The 27,516-nt window shown below is 43.9% G+C and overlaps 1 protein-coding gene across 10 annotated transcripts in view; it reads left to right on the top strand.

Annotated features, from left to right (window-relative positions):
- Positions 1-11,667: 11,667 nt before the first annotated feature.
- NCAM1 (neural cell adhesion molecule 1) overlaps positions 11,668-27,516 on the top strand; it is a 222,811-nt gene continuing 206,962 nt past the window's right edge. For 2 of the 10 annotated variants that reach the window (XM_081844365.1, XM_081844363.1), the window contains exon 1: positions 11,668-12,071. In XM_081844365.1, coding sequence (XP_081700491.1) covers positions 11,984-12,071 — 88 coding nt within the window. In that variant the 5' untranslated portion in view covers positions 11,668-11,983. The remainder of the gene's footprint in view (positions 12,072-27,516) is intronic. The other 8 variants (XM_081844366.1, XM_081844367.1, XM_081844370.1 and 5 more) reach the window with 5 other exon arrangements.

The following is a 27,516-nucleotide window of genomic DNA, read 5'->3' as shown; positions in this document are numbered from 1 at the left end:
TTAGGGCAATGCTACATCCCCCTATATTTCAAGTCTGCTTCTTCTTCTGCATGCTCTGCTTAATCTACAATGCCAGGAAGACTGTGCGAGTAAAGAGCAATTGCTTCTTGCCTTCAAAACATGAAAACAAGGAGGTCATCCATTTAGATTAGCTGGCAAATGAAAGGATGCATGTTCCATGTTCATGTTCCACCACCCAGGTTGTGGGGATGGCAAGTAATAATGTCTTTAAAAGGGGGTTGGGTGGTTTATGGTGGATGAACATCTCAGGGAACACTAGCAATCCAGATTCAGAAACAGTGCATCAGATACTGGAGGCAAACAACAAAGAATAGCTGTCTTCAGCAAGCACTGCTTGCTTTGGATGATCTGACAGGCCACTAAAGCAGCCAGCATAGAGGTTCTAGACTGATTCAGCAAAGCCAAATCTGACATTCAAACAGTTACTAGATGTTTTCCTTGTATATTTATTATCCGCTGGGCAGCACCAGCCAATACTACAATGTGTTGAATAGTTATCTAAGTAGAGCAGACCCAAGATTTCAAAATCCAAAGGCAAGCCACTCTATATCTATTTAAAATTGAAAGCAGGCACATTTTTTAGATGTGTGGATTTGTGATTTGATCGCTGGAAGTCTGGTGATTTCATCTTTACCCCTGTGGTTTATGACCTCATCAGTACACCATTACTACTATTTTTTCCCCTTAGCAGATCACAAGTGCCTGCTCCTGATTACTTCTTTTTTAAAAAAGGTAGTGGGGGAAAGTTGATGGTTGGCATCTTAACTTTCTTGCAACATCGTGTTGTATTAAATAAGACTTCCAGGAGACTTAATAGCTGCCTTCTGAGGCACTCTGGCTTGTTCCTTTTAAAGCATGCAGGTTAGATTTACTTTTACTCTGATCTCACAGTACTTCTTATGTACTTACTTGGAAAAAGCAAGGTTGCACAATGCTGCTGCAGAAAGGATTGCAGTATTTAAAAGAGCACGTTTGATCAACATGGCATATCTTTATTTTGAAAACAGATAATGGGCCACAATTCTCTGGAACTGTTTAAAACTTTTTGCCACTGACTTTGGTTTTCAACATACCATCAGCAGTCCAGACTCAACTTTCCTCAAAGTAATGGAGAAGAAGAACAGGTTTATGTCCATTCATTTTGACATACATTTGAACCTCTTTGGAGGATGGGTAGAGACCAGCAGACTTGCTCAAGATTCTGTACTTTGCAGCTGACTTGATGCCAAAGACGCAACTGTAAATTAATTTTGTTGGTGAGATAATCTGATAAAAGAACATTGGGGGACACACCCAGTGGTGCTTATTATACTACATTAATTAGGACATCCTTCAGTTCTTACAAAGAAATTAGATTTGTAAAAGAGCCAATTCTAAGAGAGAAAGCCGAACTAATGATAAATCTGAACACTGTTCTGGGTTTGAATCCTTCCAGAGAAGGGGGTGTCATAGAATAGGCTAGAGTCCTTTATGGAAGTAGAAATGGAAGATGTCATCAACAAGGGACAGTCTTGCTAGGAATGTTAGTTGAATTAAGGCAGTCAGAAAACCAGACCTGCCTCAGCTCTTAATATAGTCCCTCAAGGTAAGAAGGTAGCTAATAATAATAATAATAATAATTATTATTATTATTATTATTTATTTATTTATTTATACCCCGCCCACCTGGCTGGGCTTCCCCAGCCACTCTGGGCGGCTTCCAAAAAAACATTAAAATACTGTAATACATCAAACATTAAAAGCGTCCTTAAACTGGACTGACAAATGGGATATGATTTCTGCTTCTCTTTCATGCTGATCAGATGTATATCACTCCTGTCAACCACCAAGTCTTATTTCTGTCTTTTTGCATCATGTTTGCTGTGATGGGATCTGTTAGCTTTCATATCAGTTTGATATGAATATGAAGTTCTCTTCCCAACCATGGAGGAAAAAGTTATGCCATCTGTCCTTTTCATCTCTTCCTGGTTTTTGACAACTGATTCCCTTGTGGCCTTTCCTGACTCTCTATTGCCATTGTTAGAAAGAGAAACTGTAGTCTAACTTGCAAGGATTTCCCATTACTGGACAGCCATCCTTAAAACATGCGGTACAAAAACCAAGAGTCATATTCTCTGTGTCTCCTAGGAACTTATAAAACTGGCTTTCATTGAGTCAAACTCTTGGTCTATCTAGCTCATTATTGTTTGCATTGTTTGGTAGCAGTTCTGGGCTCTCTGAGTTTTTCAGACTGGAGTATTTTACAGTCTTAACTGGAGATTCTAGGAAGTGTTCTTAGGGATACCCATCATGTAATGCAAAGCATGCGCTCTACACTGAGCAATGGCAAGTCTCCAAACTGCTGAATTGCAAAAGATAATTTCTAAACTTAGGTTGTGAGGCTATCTAGTTCAGCAAAAAAAGCTTTCTGGGATTGTGTTTCGCTTTAAATGTCTTAGACCCAGTGCCTATGAAATAAACTATGAAATGAAAATATTTTGCCTGCTTCTGCTGCTGATTATACCCAAGGAGAGCTGGATTGAGAGACATCTGCAGTCACTGAATTGTGGAAAATTGAGCTGAATCAGGGAGGATTAAGTTGTCTGAAGTCTCCCAACATTCATCCATGTCTGTAGCCAATATGTTTTGGAGAAGTGGTCAAAAACAAACAAAACCTGCTTACTGAGACTGATTGAGAAAGACACCCCACCCCACCCCGCAAACACTTACAAAGTGAATACAAGTTGTGAGGATCACATTATGGCACTTGCATGCTGCTTGTGGCCTTCTCACAGGCATTCTGCTGGGAGTAAAGCAACAATCCTTACAGTAAGCTACCTGAACCACTGAGGGGCAACAAACAGAAAGGGAACCTTCTCTCCAAGTTTAGTCAGGATGAGCTAGCATGTGCTAGTGTTAACTCCTTGTCTCCATTTTGACCACATACATATAATGGCTTTGTTTGCCATGAGGAATGAATCTTCAGTTTTCTTTATCCTTTCTGTTGGTGCAAATATACAGTGGTACCTTGGTTTAAGAACTATTTGGTATAAAAACTCTGCAAAAATGGAAGTAGTGTTCCGATTAGCGAATTTTTCCTTGGTCTACAAACGGAAGCCAAATGGTGGAAGGGCACCGGTGGCGGGAGGCCTCATTATGGAAAGCGCACCTCGGTTTAAGAACGGCTTTGGTTTAAGAATGGACTTCCGGAACAGATTAAGTCCGTAAACCGAGGTACCACTGTGTGTGTGTGTGTGTGTGTGTGTGTGTGTGTGTGTAGAAAGGAGAGTTCCTGGATGCCAAGATCCAAGTTTGAGGCAAGTACTCTTTGGTGAGAGAACCCCAGGAGGGATTTAAAATCACAAAATATGCAGCAAAGCATTGGAATATAGGTTGTAAAACCTAAAGATACGCCCTTGCAAGTGAGTTCCAAACTTTTCCCTCTTCTCCCAGCATAGGAAAAGACCACCCATTTAGAAAGTTTAAAAAATTGTTTACTTACAAACTCTCCAAAGTTCAGACTCATGTGCTTTTCCATGTATCTGTCCAAAAAGTTGCACAGGCAGCAAAACTTAGTTTAGTTACAAAGTGGTTGGTTTAGAAACACAAGACTGGCTGGCAAGAGCCATGTGGCTGAGTTTCTCCTTGCCCTCAGAAAAGCTCAACAACTCCTAGCAATGACAATGGGTAGGTCACAGCCAGTCTTTTTATACTGTGAGTAGATCGTAGTCTCTTGGGAGTTGGACGTGCCTGCTTTATCACAGGTGGTTTGTGCTACAGAAGCTTCCTCACTAAACTGCAGACTGAAAAAGGAGGGTGCAATCTGATGGTAGTTACTTGCCCTGCAACCAGACATGATGTGAAAGCAATGAATTCAAGCTCTGGCGGTTGAGTTTTCTTCCCAAGGCAAATGTTCTGAGGGTTGGAGGAGATCAAGGAGAAGCAGATGGCTTCTCTCCCTTTCCCTTTCTCACTTGTCAGTTGGTGGCTGGAAAGATGCAGGAAAGAAGGTGAAAAGCATCTGGAGATATTCTGTTCTGAGGGATTATGATGGATAGTGAGCTCTTCAGCAAATCCTGCCAGAAAGTCAAAGTGAATCCAAATGGCTCGTGTCTTCATGTCCTAGCTCACTCATTCTGGGCAGATGGGCTTTGAATCAATATTTTTCTTTCCACCTCACCTTTGCAAATGTGAAATGAGATACGTATTGTAGGTGGGAATGAGTGGGAAGAATGAAAGGCTGGTCCTTTATTTTTGTCTGTCTACACTATAGGAAGAGGAAAGAGAAGAAGAAGAAGAAGAGTTTGGATTTGATATCCTGCTTTATCACTACCCTAAGGAGTCTCAAAGCGGCGAACATTCTCCTTTCCCTTCCTCCCCCACAACAAACACTCTGTGAGGTGAGTGGGGCTGAGAGACTTCAAAGAAGTGTGACTAGCCCAAGGTCACCCAGCAGCTGCATGTGGAGGAGCGGGGAATCAAACCCGGTTCACCAGATTACGAGTCCACCACTCTTAACCACTACACCACACTACACACTACACCACACAGAGGTTTTGGGAAATGGCACATAGCAAGATGGCAAAGGGCCGGTTCACACAACTATGTGTGAATGATCCATCCTAGGTGTAAACACCACAGACAGAACTTTAACCTTGCCTCATATCTCCTGACATGCAGTGTCTTTCAGAAAGTCAGTTCACACATTCATCCAAGTGAAGAGGTATGCATGTGTGTGAAGGCGAATTCCATGCAAGGCGTTATTAGGAAATGGATTGAAAATGAGTCTCATTATCACAATGCCATTATACAAATACCATGGAGTACCATTACAGTTCTGGCCTTTACACCTCAAAAAGGATACTGTAAGGCTAGAAACAGTGCAGAAAATGACATCTAAAATAATGATGGGGTGGAGCAGCTCCCTTATGAGGGCTTTTTAGTGTGGAGAAAATGCATATTGAGGGAGTGGGGACCTGATAGGGATGTATAAAATTCTTCATGGTGAGGATAAAGTGGACCGAGAAACGTTTTTCTCCCTCTCTCATAATACTGGAACCTAATGGGGTCATTCCAATGAAGCTGAATGGTGACAGATTCAGGACAGGCTAAAGAAAGGACATTTCCACACAGCACATAGTTAAAACTGTGGCATTTGCTGGCACAAGATGGAATTATGGTCACCAAAAGGGGATCAAACAAATTTGTGAAGGATATCAATGGATATTAGTCCCTAGGCCAGGTTACTACAGTGGTACCTCAGGTTACATACACTTCAGGTTACATACGCTTCAGGTTACAGACTCTGCTAACCCAGAAATAGTGCTTCAGGTTAAGAACTTTGCTTCAAGATGAGAACAGAAATCGTGCTCTGGCGGTGCGGCGGCAGCGGGAGGCCCCATTAGCTAAAGTGGTGCTTCAGATTAAGAACAGTTTCAGGTTAAGAACGGACCTCTGGAACAAATTTAGTACTTAACCCGAGGTACCACTGTATTACTTCTAGGATCAGAGCAGAATGCCTCTGTGTATAAGGTCCTGGGAGGACATAACAGGGACATTGCTGTTGTGTTCAAGTCCTGCTTTTGGGTTCCCCAAGAGAGGCATCTGATGGGCTATTGGGTCTGATTCAACTGCTCTCTTCTTATGGTGTGATGCACCTATCAGCTCATGCATAAGTGCATCTTCCAAAAGGCACAGCCAGAAACCAGTGTTAGGCTCTCCTTTCACATGCAGCAGAAAGGAAAGAGCAGAGGATGTGCACCACTTAAAAAGTGCAGGGCATCTGCTGTCTGGGTGGCAAGACTGCCACTGCTAATGTATCTCCATCTTCTATGTTCCAGCCACTAAGCAAGCACCAGGCTTCAGCCCTTGTGACATGCATGACTAATAGGGAGGGGTATCATGCAGAATTCTCCTGTGCCGCTGCTGGAATGCACATGTGTCAAAGCATTATAAGCCAATGTAGTAATAACAATTTGTGCCTCCTTCCCCACAAAGTTTGCAGGAGAAGCTTGTAATCAGTAGTCCAAATACGGCTCAATCAGAGTGGACTTTTATACTTCACTATAAAACATATTAGCTCGCTTTTTGCTCTCTTGCCTGTGGATCTCACCCCATGATCTTTTCCAAATGTGTTTTAGAACAGAATGAGCAGGATTCTGAAATTCAGAATTCACATCCACACCCTTTAAATCTTTCTGGAGAGGGAAAGAAGATAAGTGTTTATTCAAAATGCAAGAATATTATGCTGTGCCTAACTATGCAATTTCCTTTCCATTTTTTTTTTTAAATATTTAATAAGACGTGTAAATTGGTTTACACTTGTTAGTTCCCTTTCTCACACATGCCATATTGCAGTTCCAGCGATTCCTTTGGCAGTCAGAGAGCAAACAATTACTTGCTTTTTAAGTCTCCTTTTAAACAGAAGGAAGAGTTAATCATCTCAGTCAAATTATGCTGCAAGTTGCAACAAAGAGTGTTTTTAATCTGAAGTACTTTCTAGTAATTTAAACAAAATGAGGTTAGAGTGAGGCATTTACCTGTGGAAAACAATTGCTTTTTTTCTTCCAATTAATTCAGCTTCAAATGCCTTTCCTTCCCTTCTTTATATAAAAAAAGTTTCCTATTATGAAGGAGCTTCCACAACAAATCTCACAGATCTTCTCTCTGGGTGGCTCTCCAAATAAGGAAAAGATTTTTCAAGAACAGATGAGAAAGACTTTTTAGGACTAGGATTTCTGCAATGGTTCCTGCAGTATTTGTAAGTAAAATATTGTTGCTCTTGCAAATATACAGTATTTACTTGAGTCTAATGCGCCATCAAATCTAATGCGCACATCAATTTTCAGAACCTTGAAACCAAAAAACGTATTTGCAGGCAAATGTAAATGTGCCATCGAATCTAATGCGCCCCTTAATTTTCGCAATGTAATTTGGCCAAAAAAGGTGAGCGTTAGATTTGAATAAATATGGCAGATCATGCAGACTCTCCTTTTGTTGTTACATATTCTCCACCCCAAAGGACACCTTTCCTGGGCCAATAGAATACGCCATCAGACAGAGCTGCATCATACATTACCAAACACCAGAAATTGCTTCTCTGGGTGCTGCTTCACACAGAAGCTGTAGCATTTTGAAAAACATTTTCCGTGTGATTAGTTGAACCATGTGGGAGTTGGCTTTCAAAGGACCGGATTATGTGCCACAGGGAGTGAAGTGTAGAAGTGGGAACTAAGGTGTGCTGATTTCCCATTATTCTGTTGTTGGAGGACTGATGTCATCATGGAAATTACTGTCAGCTGCAACCATGTACAGCCCAGTTCATGCTTTTGTTTCATGGGTACACACATGGTTGCGAATAGTCATTTTGCCTACTCATGTGAAAAAGGAAGTAACTTCCAATGGACCCTTTTTTTAAAAAAATGAAGGGTGGATTTCCTAATGTATAACAGCATTGGCCACTATTTAAAATACAGTATGTCAGTTCCATTTCTGTTTCTGGCATTTTGGAACACAAGCATCTTGCTACTCATAATTTCCATGCCCTAGATACCGGGTTGGTTCTGTGCTGCCAGGCTAGCCATTGGCTCTCTTCAACAGGATGTGGCTTCTTCGTCAGGCTGGAACTTTGTCATTGGTAACCTAGAATGGATGCAATGTAGCAGAGTGGTTTTCCATGCGATGCATAGGTTTTATGTAGAATGCAGTTATCGTTGCCTATGTGTCTGTGTGTGCGTGCGCAGATATTTTATCTTACTGATGCTTTTTTACCTTGAATTACTTTTTTATTATGACATTTGCATTTTGTTTGTGTTTGTTTTATGATGTTGTATTTTATTTCTATATTGTATTTTATACTGTACGTTGCCTCTAGACTATTTTATAGCTAGGTGCCCCATAAATTGAATGAATGAATAATACACACAATGACATCCAACGAAGCTGAATTTTGGAAGACATTCAGGAAAGATAAAAGAGAGTACCTCTTCATGTGATGCATAGTTAAACTATGGAACTCTCTGCCACAGGAGGCAGTGATGGTCACCAACTTGGATGGCTTTAAAAGGGGATTAGACGAATTAATGGAGGACAAGGGTATCAATGGCTTGTTGCCACAATAGCAGTGAGGTGATCATGGGTGGTCAGAGGAATCTGATCACGGTGGGAAGAGGATGCTGGACTAGATAAAACATTGGCCTGATCCAGCAGGCTCATTTTATGTTCTTACATTCTTACCTTCGCTGATGAATGCGGCTAATCTTTATCTTAAAATTCAGCATTATTGTTGGCCATCACAAACCTCCTGTGACTGTGAGTTCCAAATATCAATTTGTGCACTGTATATGGCGGGAAACCCCTGTTTTCTAAAGCACCATTACCAAAACAATTATTTTAATGTCATTGTGTCCCCTCTAGTATATGCCAAATGGCAAACAAGCACACTTCTATTAATCTCCCAACATACATTATTTCTACTAAATCAGCAAGGCTTAGTTCCTATCACTGAGTCATCTCTCTCTTAACTGGAAGTCTTTTGCTTTTATTCCCCATATTTTGTGTGGGAGACATTGCATCTCGCTTAATTGTTTCCCTCCCATCGTTATGTTTTCCTAAAGACTGGAACAGGGCTTGCACACATTTGTCAGATAATGGGTTCAGTGGGAGATAAAGAGCCCCTGTTTATCCATGGGCTATTTCTCTTGCATTTACCTCATTCCTACCTTGAGGAATATACCTGAACAAATTAATGGGGTTGTGTTTTCTGCCTTCCTCAGACTTGGAACTTGGGATTGCTTTGGAAAAGTAGGAGGTTGCCAGGCTCCAGAATGTCCAGCAACCTCAGTATTTTGAGGAATTTTGAGGAAAGTCACAGGGATTCACTTCTTTCTTCCCACGCTTGTAAAAAGGTAAAGGTAAAGGACCCCTGACAGTTAAGTCCAGTCGCAGATGACTCTGGGGTTGCGGTGCTCATCTCACGTTTGTCCACAGTTTTTCCGGGTCATGTGGCCAGCATGACTAAGCTGCTTCTGGCACAATAGAACACTGAAACCAAGCAGCGCACGGAAATGTCATTTACCTTCCTGCCAGAGTGGTATCTATTTATCTACTTGCGCTGATGTGCTTTCGAACTGCTAGGTTGGCAGGAGCTGGGACCGAGTAATGGGAGCTCACCCCGTCGCGGGGATTCTAACTGCCGACCTTCTGATCGGCAAGCCCAAGAGGCTCAGTGGTTTAGAGCACAGTGCCACCTGCTTGTACCTCCTAGCTAGTCTCCCCACTGCCCTCGCCACCTTAATAGGTAGCATGGCATTGGTGGGCATGCTGTGGAGCAAATCTCAATACAGTTGGGCTGCCATCTTCATTTCTAGAGTCTCATATTTATTGATTGATTCATTCATTACAACTTTATCTCACCTTGTCCTCCAAGTAGCTCAAGCTGGCATATCTCCCTTCACAACAACCCTGTGAGGTATGTTAGGTTGAGAGACATTGACTGGCCCAAGGTCACCCAGTGAGCTTCATGACTGAGTGGGGATTAAAAGTCCCTGTCTTGCAGGTCTGTGTCCCACACTCCAGCTGTTAACACCATGTTGGTGCAGAGGCACAACATTCTGGGAGGCAAAAGTGGTGGACGCAACTGTTGCCAATGGGTGATATTGTCTGGTGTCTCCTCAGACTGTGGGCCCCCAAAACTGTGCCCTGCCCAGCACTAACAACTCCACTGCTTCCTGACCCAGAGGGAAACAGAGAGGCTCTTGTCTCAGGATGACTAAGGATTTGCACCCAGAACCTGGAGAGCCTCAATTGCCCAAACCTCAGCACAGCTGCCATCATTACATTTTGAAGTCATACACATTACCGTCTAAAGAGGTGTTCCTCCCCCTAAGAACATTAAGCCTGGAGTCTAAAATCACTTAGCTGCACCACTGCACACACTCAAACCTGAGTGTGCAGTTTTTTCTCTGACACATGGAGGTGCTTTGAAATGTGCAGATAAGGCCTTAGTTCGTCAGGGTATTCTTCTTCTGGGTGTTTAATGAATGCCAGAGATTGTGATAGATCAACAGTAAGTGGTTCCCAGGCCCATGAATTAGGGGTTCTGCTAGTTCTAGATGGAGTTGCACTGCCTCTGAAAGAAGAGGTTAGGAAGTTCAGGGGTGCTCTTTGAACCATCTTTGTTCATGGAGGACTAGGTGGCCTGTGATGAAGAGTGCCTATCATCAGCTTCAGGTGGTGTACCAACTGGATTGCTGGTGCACCTGGACAGTAATATCTTGGTCCCTGTGGCATTGGTAATCTCAGGTCTGGACTACCGTATGTGGGGATTCCTTTGCAGTTAGTCTGGAAGCTGCATCTAGTGTAGAACACCACAGCTTGGGTGATGAGTAGTGCTCCTTACTGGGCACGTAGCATGCCAATGCTGGAGGGGTGGGGTCTGCACTGGCCGCCTATTAGCCACTGAGCCACTCTTAAGATTCCACCCTAAATACCCTGGACCAGGTTGCCTGAAAAACTGTCTTCCCCTCCATTGTCCATTAAGAGCACTAGGGTGAGCTAATTGAACCCAGTTAGTTTTGCAACAGCCTGAAGATGATCGACTTGTAGTAACATGGAGACAAGCTTTTTAAATGGTGGCACTAGTGCTTAGATATGAGAGACCCCATCAATACTGGCATTCCACCGACTCTTGAAGACACACCTATTTAGGCAAGCCTTCCTCCGAGCAGAATTTTATTGTTCTGTTTATGAAAAAGCTCTTGTTATGCTTTTTAATTGCTTTTTTATTCTGTATACTTTAATGTTTTAGTTTCCAGTGGAATTGTTATTGAATATTTTACTTACGTATTGATTTCATAGTTGTAAACAGCTTAGAAGACATTTTTGGCATATAATTGGCTTATTTATTTCATAACTTTTATATACCACCTGATTGTAAAAAAAAAGTAAAAGTAAAAGCAGATCCAGTTTCACTTTCCATGTCATAACCATGTCATATTCAGGATTACATTTCACCACAGAGTTCCTGGAAGACATCCTGAGCAAGTTTAGTGATCAGATCAAACCTTTCCACTGCTGAGAGCTGAAAGCTGGATTCTGGTACAATTGTCCCTCCCTGTTACAGTATTCAAAACATAGTAGCACTTTGAAAAATAAAGAGGACAAACACTTGATTTTCGAGACACAACTGAAGCTGTGCCTTGGTTTAAGTAGGAAAGCTTTTGTTTATTATTGCGTTTATTTATTATGTTAGTGGGCTGATTTATTTGATTTCTGCTTTGGCTTCATGGCTGTAATAAGTTTAAACAAATATAAAGGATCGATTTCATGGCTAGCCTCCAGGAGATATTGGAGACTAATCTGTCAAATCAGAAGAAAAAAGCATCCCGAGTTTTTGCAGGAAGAACTCACTGAAGGACTCCCCCTGTTATTTAAAGAAATAATACTAGTGTTGCCCTAAGCACTGTAAAACCACACGTCTGAATTGCCGTCACGTTCTTCTGCAAGTGGCAATTTTAGAGAGAAAAAAGAAGAGGCAAAAATGCCACTAGTCCTTCTTGGAAAGGAATCCAGATCCCCCAAGACCCAGTCCATCTTTTCTAGGCGGTTGCATCTGCTTCTCCTCTCCAGTACTCCTTGATGCTTATTGCACTGTACTATTTCGGTGGCCAGTCTGGGTGGAAGAACACGGTGAGGTGCCACGCCCCTCCTCCCTTCCCAACAATCCCACCAAAGCAAATCCAGGACGGCGCAGGGATCTCTTGTTGTGCCTGTGTGCTGAGGCTGGGACTGTCACTCATTCTCTGATCAGCTCATGAAAGCAGCTAGATAGCAGCTGGACAAAAATAATAGATATATATATATTAAAACATTACACCGTTCCGGGGGGATTTTTTTCCCACGTCTCCCCCCACCCTTCTTCGCTTTGCACCTGAATCTCTCGTCTTAACCGGCCCAGGTTCCTATTTGAAAGAGGAAAATATATATGCAAGAAAACTTCGTCTCCATTCGGCAGATGACAATGCTTCAAAGCAAGGATCTCATCTGGACTTTGCTATTCATCGGGACTGCAGGTACACCTTTTTGCATTTTTTTAAAAAAGCAAACCTTAAAGTGATGATTATTTGCATGTAATTTCCTCTGGATTGGATGCCGGTGTCTTACACTCCCCACCCCGCGTCCCCGGCTTCAGTTTGCAGCAAGGGATGGAATCCGGTTTGTTTGCTCGGATGGCAGACCGGGGGGCTTTGCAATTTGCCTTCTCGGCTGGCTTCTTCCTCCAAATGTTTGTCGCGTGGAATTTGTACGCGTGAGGTTTTTCTTATTTTTTTTGTGACCGTTGCTTTTGCTCTCCCCCCCGCCCTTCCCAAATCCTCCATCCTTGTTGCATGCCTACATTTTTTTTTGAAGGAAACATTTTTTGGGTGACTCTCGATGGTGCTAGGAGACATTTGGTTTATATGGGAGGTGCTGCTCCAACAAACCGGAATGCTAAACATGACCCCCCCCCCTATTCCCCACCCCAAGATCCAACTCGAGCATCTTCGGAATAAACCAGGCGGGGGGCGCGCGCGCGCGGGGGGGGGGGTGTCCTCTCAATTTTTATTTGTCTTTAAAAAATAAAATAAAATAAAAATGGCAGGGACCACCTTCTGCTTCGGAGGATTGTCAGACTCTGCTATATTCTGTTAACGCTTTGCAAATTTGAGATCTACAGGGGGGCACGAAGGAAAGAAAATCCGGGAGTGGAATTGGTCCGGGGGTTGCGGCGGGGGGGGGGGGCGGAGAGGGAGTTAAGGAACCCTGTGGAGCTGGGGGGGGGGCGCGAGAGAGCGTCTCGTTTTTTTGGAATTTGTTCGGAGTCCTTGCTCGCCTGCCCCCCCCCCCGGGCTGAGTGCATGGTGTTTTTGCTTCTCGAGCAACATTGTTCTCATTCAAAAGAGCATACAGAATTGAGGGATTGGCTGGAACCGGGGGCGGGCGAGGCGGAGGGTTGGCGGGGGGGGGGGGTTGGCAAGAGAAGGGAAGATCCAGGGACCGAGCGGTTTGACAGCAGAAAGTGGAAGAGCAGAATGGAAAGCGGGGAGGGGGGGGTTGGATGGAGAGGGCGTGAACCAAGGGCATGCGGGGGGGGGGAAGGAGGGCTCGGGTACGTTTGATGACTCTATTTTTTTTTTGGGGGGGGAGATGGGGAGGAGATGCAAATAGTGGCGAGATCAGCCCTCCTGTCTCTCTTCTCTCTCTCTCTCCCCCCCCCCCTTGTGTGATCCTCAGGCTTGTGTCTATTGCCAATTGCAGACAATGGAGGGAGGAGAGAAGGGGGGGGGTTGAGGATGCTGCGTGCGATGTGTTAATGGTGCCGCCGTGTGAGCAGCTTGAAGAGCGGGGGGGGGGGGGGGAGAGAGAGCGAGGCGGCGATTGGGGCTGTTTATTTCTTCGGCGCACCAGCGAAAGGCTCCTGCAAATTCCCCACAGGCAATTTCTTCTTAGCATTATTCTTTGCAGCCGGGAGTGGTGGTGGAGGGAAGTCGACGCTTTGCATTTTTGCAAATAAAAGCCCTGCTTTGGGCCGGGAGTGTGCGGGGGGGGAGGGGGGGAGAGAGAGAACAGGATCGCTCGCTAAATAAATAAATAAATAAATAGATCGATAAACAAACGGCTAAGGGAGGCGACGTCGTCGTTGCAAAGGGACCAGGTGGGGCTGCGTGTGAATTGATGGCGGCGCAAATGGGGAAACTGCTTTTTCAATTTTGAAAAAAATCAAATCAAATCTGGTTACGTGGGGGGGGGGAAAGCTCCCCACAGTGCAAACGCGTCCGTCCCCCCCATCCCCGCTTTCCATCCCCAGCGGCTTGGACGCGCCGTGTGTGTGTGTGTCTGTGCGCGCGCGCGTATTGCCGCGTGCATTGCAATAGATGGAGAGAGAGCGCGCGCGCGCTGCTGGCTGCTGCTGCTGCTTGCGATGGAAGCGACGGGCGAGCGCGAGCCACACTGCCCGGGCTGAGGTGTGTGCGCGTGAGGGAGGGGGTTGTTGATTGAGGCCTCGGCCAATCAGAACCTAGCAGAGGCCGAGCGGGAAATGCCGTTAGGGTCTCTCTTTTTTTTGGATAGCCCAACGTTCGGAGCAACCCCGCCCCTCGGGAGCGCCCCCTCCCCTCCAGTTCCTAACGGGCATCATTACCTCAGAGGGGCAGCCCGCCAATGTCGCCAAATGTCTCTTCTTCGCCTCTCCTCCCAGCAAAAAATAAAATAAAATAAAAATCCACGACGCTTCACAGCTTCCGACAGTTAGGCGTATTATAAAGCAGATTCTTACTCCACCTCCTCACCAATTATTTTATTACACTGAAAAGCTCTTCCACACGTACCAAGAATGCCACATTTGTGGGCTTCACACAGTGATAGTTGTTTCTCAAAGGCTTACTCCTCCTCTCAGTACAGTTTTTTCCCTCCCCAAGACCCCACATGGAGATACAGCCGAAGAGGAGGCAGACTAGAATCCCACAGCCCCACCTGGCACCGCGCTTGCCTGGTGCCAGGCGTCTCTCGCTTGTTGTTGACGGAAATCCCCACAGAACTGCGACAAATGTTAAAAATACCTCAGCCGCGCCACCCCCGTGGAAACGCAGCCTCACCTGAAGAAGCTTCCCACTTTCATGGCTTGCTAGTAGCTTGTGTTATTGTCATGGGGCCAGCCGGATCCCTCACAAATGCCATCCTCGCATTCTGGGCTTGATGCTGTGGAACGGGGGTTGTTGGGGAGGAGCTGTTGGCAACAGGATCTTTTTAACTTATCAGATCCGCTTCTCCCCCAGTAAATATTAAATGGGCGGGAATGCAGGCTGGCATTTTGCTTGCAGTGACGTTATTTGGTTGGTGCGAAAAAAATCTTGCATGCATGAAGAGCACTGATTTCAAGTAAGCATCCGATGCCTAGAAGAAGCACTGCTCTCCATCATTACAAAAGCCCTTGTCCCGTCAAGGCAAAGGGTCAGCCTTCCTCATGGAAAATGGGAGTTCCTAAGTCTGTTATCAAGTACTGTAGTATTACAGCCACTGTCATGGTAAGAACAAAACAAATTCCTTCCAGTAGCACCTTAAAGACCAACTAAGTCAGTTCTTGGTATGAGCTTTCGTGTGCATGCACACTTCTGTCATGGTAAGCACCCCCTTGTTGGGCTTAAGGTTGGAGACTTTGCTGTGATTCCCTCTTCCTTGAATGATGCTCTGTGCTATTGAAACTCTGCACCAGGATAGGGAATGTCAGGGGCCAGATGTTGCCCTCCAGCTTCTCTGTCTGGCCCTTGGGACTTTCCCCAGGCCACACCCTTCACTGGCCTTTATTCACACCCTCCATGAATGCTTTTGCCTGGCTGGAATGTGTCCTGGAACTCTGATAATGCTTATTGCTTGCCTGGATGGAGGCAATCTGTGTGTAGAAACTTGCTTGCTGTACAAAGGTAAAAAATGGCATTTGTTGCTCCACTCTGTTTTGTCTCTAACCCCACCCAACACTGATTTATGGCCCTTGGAAGGTTGTCTAGAAGGGAATGTGGCCCTCGGACTGAAAAGGTTGCTCACCCCGCTCTAAAAAGATAGTATTCATAAATATAAGCACCAATTCTGTGAATTGACCATATTTCTACTGTTATTTGTAGTACAATACTACTTTTAATGTCATATTTTTTATAAATTGCTTTCTGGTCACTGACCGTATTAAAGATATTTGATTTTGATAGTATTGCCTCACCAGATTTCAGTAAGAGGCCTCCCAGGTTTGTACCCATTGTTGCGATAGCTCATCCTGTGTTAGAATCCTATGCCATGTACACCAAATTATATACTTTTTATCCTCTGCGTGAATAGGTCTGGCATAAGCTACCATCTCTAGTTTTGTATGCATTTAAGTGGGTTAAAAATACCCACTTCACCCATAAGTATGTAGTGAACGTGTGAAGCTCCAGGAAAGGTGAGTCTATAGTTTGTGTGGACAATCTACTGTTTATTTATTTATTAAATTAATATACTGCTTGATTGTAAAATGAAAACAAAAACCCAAAACGTTTTACAAAAGGAATACTGTAAACAATAAACACTACTGCTTGCAAGTTGAATCCATTGCTTCTTGTCCAACCTGCAACAGCTCTTTGCTGAGGTTTACTGCTACCTTGCCCAATATTGCTGAGATACCACATCCGGTCAGTGCAAATAACAGTTGCTGTCACATCAGAGGTGGATTTAGGGAAGTGCAACTGGTTCTCACACATTGGGCATCAAGCCAAGAGAGGACGCTGCAGGGGGTACTGCAAAAATGACAGGCAATGGAAGATGGGGGGTGGGATTTTGGCTTTGCACAATTTTCTTGTGAAAGCTCAAAGTCTGCCACTGGTCACATAGTCTGCAAACAACCACTGTTGGGATTCCATGCATCTTCTCAAGATACTGACACGTCAAAGCCCAGTGATCACTCATACACTTGATATTTCACCATTGCCATAACAAAAATTGCAAACGTAACTCAAACAAATTACCATTACTGTACACATATGCAACTGAAACCTCAACTGGATTACTCCTCCTCCCCTCATCTTTGCTACAACACAACACACCTCATACAGTTCCGGTCCTCACCTCTATGTAGTGGACTCATGTAGGCAATACCAGGAGCTTTCCATGAAAATTCCAAACACTGCCACATTCTTAATGCATGCTCAAAACCATTTAATAACTAGCATGCATTGCATAGCACCACTGTGGTTGAAAGTGGGACTTTGAACGCTTTCATTTATTGTTTGATTAACAATAAATAAGTTAATTAAATTTAATGATTTAATTAACAATAAATAAACTAATTGTGTAAAATTGTACCTCTATATTTTGTATTTGCGTGGAAGAAAGATGTAGAAGTTACAGTCTTTGTTACAGATCATAGAATCTAGAGAAACCCTTTTGTCCTCCAAATGTTCCATTCTCATCAGCCCCAGCCAACATGCCCAATGATCAGGAATGTTGGGAGTTGTAGTCCAGTGACACAGGTTGCCCCTCCCTGATCTATTGCAAAAGATTATTTACATATATATTCTTCCTACCTATTTAGCTCCATCTTCTCTTCTCACTGTTAACTGTCTATACCACTATTTCTAATAGAATTGATCCAGAATTGGCCTCCACAGTCACTTACGGACCCACTGTTAAGACCGTGTTCATAGAAGACAATCTTACTCAGCTACGAGTGATCACCAGTGAAAAGAAATAAGTCTATGCCACTTCTCTGAGCAGAGTAATAAGGATCTGGTTTGGTTTCCTTTGGAATGAGGCAAATGAAAGCTTATTGGTATTTTGTGTAATATTTTCCTTTATTTACAAACATATGGGTGGTGGCACAGGTTAAAGACTCCACAGGACAAAGTCAGCTGCTGGCATACCAGCTTTCTGGGAGAAGCCCAGCACCCTAAGATGCATACAGAGCCAAACCCCAGCTCTCTGTGTCTCTCTCAATTCAGACTGCAGCCTGTTGTTATTTTTGACACACAACCTTGCTTGCCCCCTTATTCCTGACTAGAGGTGGTGCTGGGGAATTCAGATGAGTCTTGGCAAACTAAACCACTTGGTTTGTTGTTTAGTCGTGTCTGACTCTTTGTGACCCCATGGCCCAGAGCACGCCAGGCACGCCTGTCTTCCACTGCCTCCCGCAGCTTGGTCAAACTCATGTTCGACGCTTCAAGAACACCATCTCATCTTCTGTCGTCCCCTTCTCCTTGTGCCCTCAATCTTTCCCAACATCAGGGTCTTTTTCAGGGAGTCTTCTCTTCTCATGAGGTGGTCAAAGTATTGGAGCCTCAGCCTCAGTATCTGATGCTGTTAAGGTGCTACACTCAATATGCCAGCAAGTTTGGAAAACTCAGCAGTGGCCAGAGGACTGGAGAAGATCAGTCTACATCCCAATCCCAAAGAAGGGCAGTGCCAAAGAATGCTCCAACTACCGCACACCACTTGGTATTCTCACAGAAATCTGATGGGAAACCCGTAACACCTCATATAAAATTAGTTCTTCTACATCCACTGTAGCTTCAAAGTTATTTGTTTTTTAAAATGTATACAATACACAGCTTTTCACATGTGTTTCAAAATGGCTTACAAAGAAAAAACAATACAATATACAAAATTTGAATCTAGATTAAAACATCAAAAAACAAGAGCAGCATTCATTGGACATTGGCCATTGATCTTGGAGAAATTAACTCATCCAGTAGATTGTCATCTGCCACCATTAGCATAGTTACTGTTTGGTCCTCATCTGTGCTGGAGAGAACAGTTAAAACTCTGGTGCTAATGTTAGGGATTTTTTCCAAGATTTCCAAGTAAAATCACATCCCAACCAACTTTATTTCTGTCATTTGGGACATTCTAAGGGGATGTGTCTTGTCCTAGAACATACATTCCAACCACACAACACCTGTTGTGTAGGAATGATGGATACAACCTCCTTTTAACTGCTCCTTGTTCTTAAGATTTCTCTCAACAATCTGCGATAGGGTGTTGTTGCCTCTTACATAACTGTGGTTAGCAATTGTCTTTATGAAAACCGCTAAACCAGCCTTCCATGTCAAACGTGTGGTTTTCACCTATTCTTGCTCTGTCCTTGTCCTTTCTGCTCAACCTTCAGTTAATCAACTGTTTATGCATTTCATCTCATACATTTCCCCAGCTGACATATACATATTAACATACCATCTACTATTGAAAGTGACTTCATTGTCCTACCACAACACACGCTATCACCAAATACCAACCTTGTTTTTGGATACATGGTATGAATTGTACTTCAGGCGACAAGGAAATAGGGTAGGGCTGGGGAACCATTTTCAGCTTGAGGGCTGCATTCCCTTCTAGACAAGCTTCTGGGGGCAAATTGCTAATGGTGGGCTGGTCCAGAGGCAAAAGTGCACAGAGCAACAAATATGAATTTTACCTTTGTGTGGAAGGCTAGATTATTTACCACTCCACCCAGGCAAGCAAGAAGCATTAGCAGAGTTCAAGGACATTTTCTATATAGGCAGAAAGACTTTAAAATGGCATGAAGAACGGCTACTGAGGGGCATCGCCAGTCTTGAGGGCCACATAGAAACTTGGAGACTGCATTTGGCCCATAGGCTTGAGGCTCTCCATCCCTGAAATGGGGGAGGCAATTTATTTTCCCCAGAAGTGAGCACCCAAATGTTCATTTGTCACTTCTTTGTTTTAAAGGATGTTTTATGCAGTAGTGTTACAAAAGATTACAATAACGGTCCAGGGTTCTTGAGGAGCTGCATGAGCTGCATGTAGGAATCATTTCAACAAACATAAAATGGAGAAGCCAATTACAAATAGGAAAAAGCGAAATCCAAATTTTGGTGTCACAAGCAACATTTTCCTTTCATAGAACAACGGAACTGTTTTAATGTACTAAGCCTTTCCTCTTGGGGGAAACATGGCTGCAAACAAAAGACAGACAAAATGGTGGCTAGAGGGTTCCATCAACCATATTATACCAATTAAAAACAAAACTGTCTCCTATTTACAGTAGCTTAAATGAAAGCAGAAAAAGGAGATAGCTGCAGGGGTGTAGTGAAGAAGCCTTTAATAAACTCTCAGCTGTGATCACCCGGTGGGGTGGGAATAAAGGCTTATTTTCTGCCCATCCCAACACATCTTTCAAAATCACCTTCCCTTTTGTTTACATTTTCTGTGTCCAGGGATAGCGACACCCTAATTTACTTTTCAGATTAAAACAATATTCCTTTTATAATGCAGGCCTTCATTTATAGATACAGCAGATGGCTCCTCTTCTTGTGTGCTCATGCTGAGTACTATACGATTTCTTAAATAATAGAGAGTTTTCTATATATAATCCTTCCACATATCGACATGCAGACTTGAGCATCTTGGTTTTGACCAGTTGATTTTTTTAAAGGGACAGTTAATTTTAATTTAATGAATTTCAATATTTTAATTCTTTCAAGGATTATGGCTGTGTTCCAGGTTGCAAAGTGCCTTGATGTTTTCCTGGCTGAGCTCCAGATATATTATGTATTTTACAGATACTGTATCATGTATTTTGCTATAAGGAGAAAATAAAAATTGGCACTTTACTCTTAAAAGAAGATATAGACTACAATGGGTCGGGTGGCATGAGACCAGAAACAATTGATGTAGGGGGAGGAGGAGAAAATGCACCTGCTACCATCAAGTCTGGAGGGAACAACAAACAGCAGCCAAATGAGACAAAAAGCACACTTTATGTTTCTTGATGTAAAAAGAACACCACCCCTCATTTTATTGATCCCTGAAGGAGTTTGAGGTATATGCAGGTTTCCTGCCCCCTGGTTTTATTAGTGTGTGTGCAGTTTTTGAAGTATTATAACATTTTTATAGGGAGTTCAAATGTGAGCAGCAAATTTCTGGTCTACCTTGTGCTCCTTTGGGGCAGATGTTACAGGATGACTGGGATGTACACATACATGAAGTCAGAGCCCAAGGAACCCCAGGAGTCTGTTCACCTCAACACTTTTTTTAAAACATTCTTGCCTAAAAATTCAGTACTGGCTCCTAAGAATTCAAAATACTTTCCCAATCTTGAACAGCACATTTTTGGGAAAGCAGATTTTGGTATCTATACTACACATCTATGTATTACCTGGGAGAATTAATGGGGCCATATAGCTTTGCATGCAATACCAGGAGTTGTCAAAGTTTGCCACAATGAGGGGTCTCTTCTGAGTGCAATGATACTGGCATTGTTTATTGGAGGAGAGAATAAAGTGGGTATCTGGAATCATTCCTTCCCCTCCAAGGAAAAGTGATCATTGTTGATCAAGAACAATGGAAGCAGCCTCAGATGTGGCTTTGGTAGGCATGAACTGCTAGGGTCAGAAGGATGATCTGTGTACAGAATCTTTTTTACATGTGTGAATCACCCCTGATGGATTATGTTTAAATGAGTAGATTATAGAATTTAGGTTTGGTTCATATTCTATAGTAGATATGGATTTCCTGAGTGGCCTCAGCTAAAATGTATATTCTCTTTCTTGATTTCCAACTGGGAAATCAAGTGTCTGTCAGAATAAATGAGGTAATGAATATAAAGCACTTTTTATATCTATACTTTTCTGTATACATTTATTGTTACAGTATTATCATGACTTGTCTTGGCCTCCTGCAGTTTGATGTTTGCACTTTTACAAAGCAGACGATAAGACTGGAGCTACCTCCCTCCAAATTGAGATTCATGCCTAGGCATTTGAAACGTATTTTGATCATTGCTTATTAATAAAAATAATATATGAAGACCAGTTTAGTTGAGAGAGGTGCATTTTCACAGTGTATTGATTTGAACATGGTGGACACAAGTGAACACAGATTAGTAATTTTGATTAGGCCACTTGCAAGGTGTTCTTCTGTTAAACATGTCATTTTCTCTTTATTGGTGTCAGGAAAAGATGGAAAAGAGGGAAAAGAGGGAAAAGTAAAATAATTATGCTTTGAAGATTAGTGCTTTGTATGTGTGTGGGGCGGAAAAGAAGTAACACAAAATATTGAATGTATTTGGATCATCCTGGATGTGGTTTAGAAAGTAACTACATCTCCCAGGCATCTCTTCAATCTCCCTTGAGACTTTTTTTCAGTGTGGGGAGCAGCATCTTCATTTCTGGGAGTGAGGTTTGTTGTCTAGAAGTTTCCATTGGATCGTGCCTTACATCTTGGAAAGAGAAATCCTTGCTCAGATAGGCATGATGGTATAGGTGGGTGATTGGGGCAAGACCTCCCAAACCCATAGAGTCAGTAAGGGGTTAGAATCTGAGCAAACTAATAAAATCCTGAATTGAGCAAGGGCTGGGAATGTTGGCATCCGTCTGTCTTGAAAAACAATGGAGTACATCTCTAGGACCCCAAAGACCCTGATGGTGGGAAAGATTGAGGGCACAAGGAGAAGGAGACGACAGAGGACGAGATGGTTGGACAGTGTTCTCGAAGCTACAAACATGAGTCTGACCAAACTGCGGGAGGCAGTGGAAGACAGGAGTGCCTGGCGTGCTCTGGTCCATGGGGTCACGAAGAGTCGGACACGACTAAACAACTAAACAACAACAACAACACATCTCTAGGGGTGAAGTCAAAAAGCTGCATTAGCAGCACCGAAGTGACTTCCCTGGGGTGCAAGCCTGGACAGTGTGTATGGAGGTCCTACACTCTGCAGACAAGACTCCTCTCACAGCCTTGCTGATGTGGCCCAAAGGAAAACCGGGCAATACAGTTAGCATCAGGAGTTACTGGAAGGAGGCATACAAGGAGGCATTTAAACTTTGGATTTCTTTAGGGTTTACTAAGCCTTTTCTTCTCCCGAAGAAATCCCGCAAGGCAGTGGAGGTTTAGGATCAGACTTTTCCTTCTCCTAGATAGGCTATCTTCCCAGGTTGATGAGCCCCTTCTACCCCTCACTTCTGTCTACAGCACATGCAGAAACTGCCTTCTTGACTGTTGGACCTACTGTTAGTTTTGTCCGCTCAATTTGCCAAAGCTCATCTTTGCATGCAGGGCAAGTCCCTAACACACTGAGGATTTGAGACCCATCGGCTATCCTCTCCTGGTTTAGCTAGCCAGTCAAAGCCATTTCTCAGGGTGTGGCTGCTGTCGCATGCTGACAGCTTCTAGGCACCACAGGTGAGAGCTGAGTGCAGGGCGGTGACTAAAGTTGGATAAATTACCCCAGAAGAGGCACATGTCCCCTACAAGAGGTACCACCCCTCCCCTAACACCCCTTACACCCAAGGGCTGGAAATAACACCAGTTAATTTCCTCATGAGGCCAACCTGGTGATGGCTCATTGTGGGTGGGTTGTTGAAGAAATAATGTGCTGATGGCCAGTCATTAGCCCCTCAATGGAAGCCATCAATCAGGCAGGAGTCTCTGCCAGGCACAGAGGGAGAAGTTGCCAGGGTTATGGTGGGTGTTGATGTAACAGGAAGGTGGAGTTGTGTTTTGTAAGGCTTTGGGGGAAGAAGGGAGGAGCCAGAACTCCATGCAGGGCTGGCTGGGATAGGCTTTACACAAAGATTGGTTTCTGCTCTGGACCCAAGTTTGCTGAAGCTATGATGAGAGCAACAAGAGACAGCCTTGGGGTGTAATGTTCTGCATTCCCTCCATCAACACTCAAGTGTAAATATGTGTAAATAAACCATATTTCTTAAAGACACTGCTGACTCTGCCATGCCTCGTTCCAAAGAAAACAAACCCTGGTGCCAAGACCCCTGGAATTTCTTGCACCACTTGGCAGAGATTGGGGTGGCTGGTAACAATATCTTTTGTTAGGCATTAAATTCATAGCAGTAAATTTTGAAGGTCAGATTTGCACTGTTTGTGGTCCCTTTGTTTGGAAAAGCACAGTGCCAAACCTTAAAGCTATTGCTGATGCAAAGTGATGTAAATGAGTTGGGGTTGGTGGTGCTGCTATTATGCCCTTTCCTGTTTGTAGTGTTGAAACACTGCTTCTCTCTTGCAGCTGCTCATTAGTAGCTTTGCCTTTTGATGTTACCCTGAATGCCAAATGGCAGGTTTTCAAACGCTTTTAGTACACTGTATTTATAACTGTCTTACAGAACCACTGCTAAGTGCTGGAATATCTATCTGTTACTGCCTTCCTCAGCTTGGTGTATTCCAGGTGTTCTGGACTATAACTCACATCAACTATGTTAGCTGGTAGAAGTTGTAGTTCAAAACATCTGGAGGACATCACTTTGGGGAAAGCAGATCTATAAGTATTTGTTTTTCAGTTTACAGTACAGTCACCAGATTGTGCACCCAAATAAAGAATATATAAGAAATCAGAGGATGATATTTCAGATTGAAATAATGCTGTTGGTTTTATGGCTCAGACTGTGAGTGTAGCAATTCAAAGATTAGAAGGGAGAGATTAAGGTTGGGGTCAAAGCTAATGATTCTTGTGTTATGGTTGCAGTCAGACAGCAGTTGTCTCTCCTCCACTCCCCCAAATAACTTAGTAAGTAGCAGAAAATTGAAAAGATAGAAATATAGCAAGAGCCAAGAGTTGGCAGGATTATACCTGCTTCCCCTACACCACATATTTTTGTCAGCATGCTCTGCTGTTCCATGATGTATTTACATGTATTTACATTTTGCAACAGTACTGGAAGAATTATAATGGGTGCACCATAATACAGACTAAGCTGTAGACTAGCCTTTCCCAACCTGGTTCCCTCTAGAAGTTTTGGATTAGGAATCCCATCAGCCCCAGTTAGCATGGCCAATGGTTGGGATGATGGGAGCTGTCATCTAAAATATTGGAGGGTTAGAGAAACCTGCTGTATACTTTCCTACACCCTTAATGTACCCTTAAACCCCTGATTCTACTTGCAGAAGGGAAAGGTCTCAACAAGAGAAGCCTCTGCTTTTGGGTTTTTAATTTGAAATGCCACCTGTGCAATGCCTCTGGGCTAGAGTTGATTAAAAGAAAAAAAATGCAGATTACTGTACTAAAGGATTAGCTATGAAAGTATTCCCTTTTAACTTACCTACTAGCATTGCAGCCAGCACATAGCTGATAAGCTACTCACATATAAACCTAACTCTCACTCCGTGTTGGATTTGTCATACTTTTTATTCCTGAATATATTATAGAGACAGAGAAGGGATCAGGTTTCCCATGAGGAATTTTGGAGATCTACTGCTACATCTATAGATAAATTTAAAGGACTTGTTGATGGTCTTTCTTGCATCTTTCTCCATGGTGCTGGATTTATTCTGTGAAATAGGAGATGATATCTGTGGAGAGTTATCAAGATAATAGTGGCTTGAGATAATAGTGGCGTGGACTCACACAGAATACTATTGAGAATGACACAGCTTTACCTCGGTGGTCTTCAGTGCCATCCATTCCTGTCTGCTGAATTCCATTTCCCCCTCTTAACCAGCAACTGAAAAAACTGCTTGCTTTTCTTGAGTGAGTTTTGCTACTGGTTGTTTGAGTGCTGAGACCAAAAAGGAAAAGGCAGGGATACATCCAGCCAAGCCAGCCCTTGTTGCTAGCCCTTCTCATATTCCCACCTACACTGGCACATGTCAGTGAAATTAATAAGAAGTGAGTGAAAGTGCAGCAAACATGCATTATGAATTTGTGGTGGGGGGCAGACTCCCCATAATCTCTACATTCAGTGAAGGGTTAGACCAGGGGTCAGCAAACTTACTGCGCCTCGGGCTGGTGTCTCCAGCGCTGATTGTGTGGCGTGCCGGAGGGCAGGGGAGCCTGTGCCCACATGTGTGCCCACATGCTATTTCTGGTGCACTTCTGGGTTGGAGGAGCACCGGAAATAGCTTGTGCGCATGTGCACAGGGCTCCTCTGACCCGGATGTGCAAGGGAAATAATGCTTGCGCATTCTCAAATAACACTTGTGCATGCACACAAGCTATTTCTGGTGCTCCTCCGACCTGGAAGTGGGCAGTCGCACAGCACAGTGCCGGTAAGAGCGGGCAGCGGTGGTTGTTGCGGGCTGGATAAACGAGTTCCTTGGGCCTTATGCGGCCCGCGGGCCTTAGTTTGGGGGCCCCTGGGTTAGAACAAGGGTTTCCAAACTTATTTGGCCTACTTCCCCCTTTTCAGAAAAAAAGCAACAACTCAGTGCCCCCAGAGGGGTTGTCACCATCCTGCAGCAGTGCCTGACCTGGTGGTAAGCAACATTACACAACAGATGAAATGTGTACGAATGTCTCCCCCCCCCAATTTTCTTCTTTCTTTATTTTTCCACCACCCCCTTATTGTTATTCAATGCCCGCAAACTTCATCTGAGGCTACTGCTGCCCCCTGGATCGTTCCAGCGCCCCTAGGGGTGTTATTGCCCACTTTGGGAAACCCTGGGTTAGAATTTGAGAAAATTCATAAATTCATAAATTTAGCAAGAGTTGGAAATACCAGGGAAGATAGCAACTTGGATAAGGATGGAAATGGTAGGCCCGCTATGGAAAAGGGAGAAAAGGTGGAATTAGAGGTTCATGTGAGTGTAGGAGGGGAGCACCTGTGGCCTCCAGAATCAGTGCCGTAGGAAAAGGCAGCAGTTCCTTGTGTGCCTGCTGAATGTACTGAGCTTTCTGAATTGGTGCCTGCAGAGGTACCAGAAAAATGGGTGGAGCAGAAGGAAAAGCACAAGGCTTGTGTGCCTGTTGAATTTGGTGATGTTAAAATGTCACTGATTTTACTTCTGGGGTGCCATTTCTTAAGTGGACTCCAGCAGCCAGGATCACCCAGAGTTCCATAGGTTTGGGGAAACAAAAATCACTGTAGAGGTTGCATGCTTTTGTTTAGCTTCATGAACCACTCCAGAGGTGCTGGGAGCAAGCAAAGAGGATGATTTTTGGCTACAGGTGTGAGGGTGTGGTCCAGGGGATTTTTCAGAAAGTGCCCCAAGATAAAGCCTGGTGGCAAGATTTTGGTTTGGAGTATGGGGTAGTGGATGACACAGATTTGCTGAGGGGTAGTACAAGGAAGAGAAGTGGAGGATATTCCCCGTGTGCCAGAGAGGAAGCAGCTGGAATCCTGAAATTGTGTCCTGGAATGGCTGCAGAAGCTGTTTTGGAGCTGGGGGGTTGGTTTGGAGGTTCACAACCAGAGGGAAGACCAAGATGGAATAGGAGAGCCCCAGAAACACCAAGCCTGTGTTTTGAGCCGCAGAGTGATTGTTTGATGCACTGGAAGTAAGAACTGTGCAAAAGTCAAAATCCCAGTAACTAAACCTCTGAAGTTGCTGCGAACCAGGAATCTTGTGTAGCTGTGTAAGCTACTAGAACTCTGTGATGACCCCAGGAGTTCTGTGATTACCCCGGTGGACTACTGCAAGGGGTGGAAGCTTTTGCTCTTGGGATTGTGAACTGATTTGGGCATGAGAAACAGAGGTTGCCAGGGTGACCTGGGTGCAGTGGGGGAAGCTGGAAGCAGAAGTAGAGAAATGGTTTTCTGCAAGTGCTGCTAGGAAGGAGAAGGAGGAAGTGGACAGAATTCTATGCAGAGACTCAAGGGTAGCATCCATGCTGTCTGGCTGGTTGAGGCTGTTACAGAGAGACATGGGGATGGTGCTTAGGATGCCTCTGGATCCAATGCTGTGCTGCTGGGAAGGACAAGCCCCTCTTGAGATGCAAAGCTGTGAACTCTCTCTCCATGAGCTTGCAGGGTAGCAGCTGAAGAAGGAGCAAAAAGGGTTTTATTGTGTGTGTGTTTCTTGTGGCTGATTAGCTGCTCTCCCTGTGCAAAGGTCAGCAGGGCAGTTTGATCCATCTTTTAGATTTAGGGGAGCTAGTCTCAAACGTTTGTTGGGGGAGACCTAGGAATTTTGGGGAGGAGTTATTTGTCCTGTCTTCACGCTTTTTATGATGGAGGACCACTGTAGTCACCCCCAACGACATGTTTTCAAGATGGAGGGTGAGGGAACAGCTGCAGTTGCCTGCGGTTCCTGCGCAATGTTTGCCATCTTGCC

Source organism: Podarcis erhardii, assembly GCF_964252035.2.
Source record: "Podarcis erhardii genome assembly, chromosome: 16".
NCBI lineage: Eukaryota > Metazoa > Chordata > Lepidosauria > Squamata > Lacertidae > Podarcis > Podarcis erhardii.
Note: the sequence above shows the minus strand (reverse complement) of the source record. Positions and strands in the feature narration are given on the sequence as shown.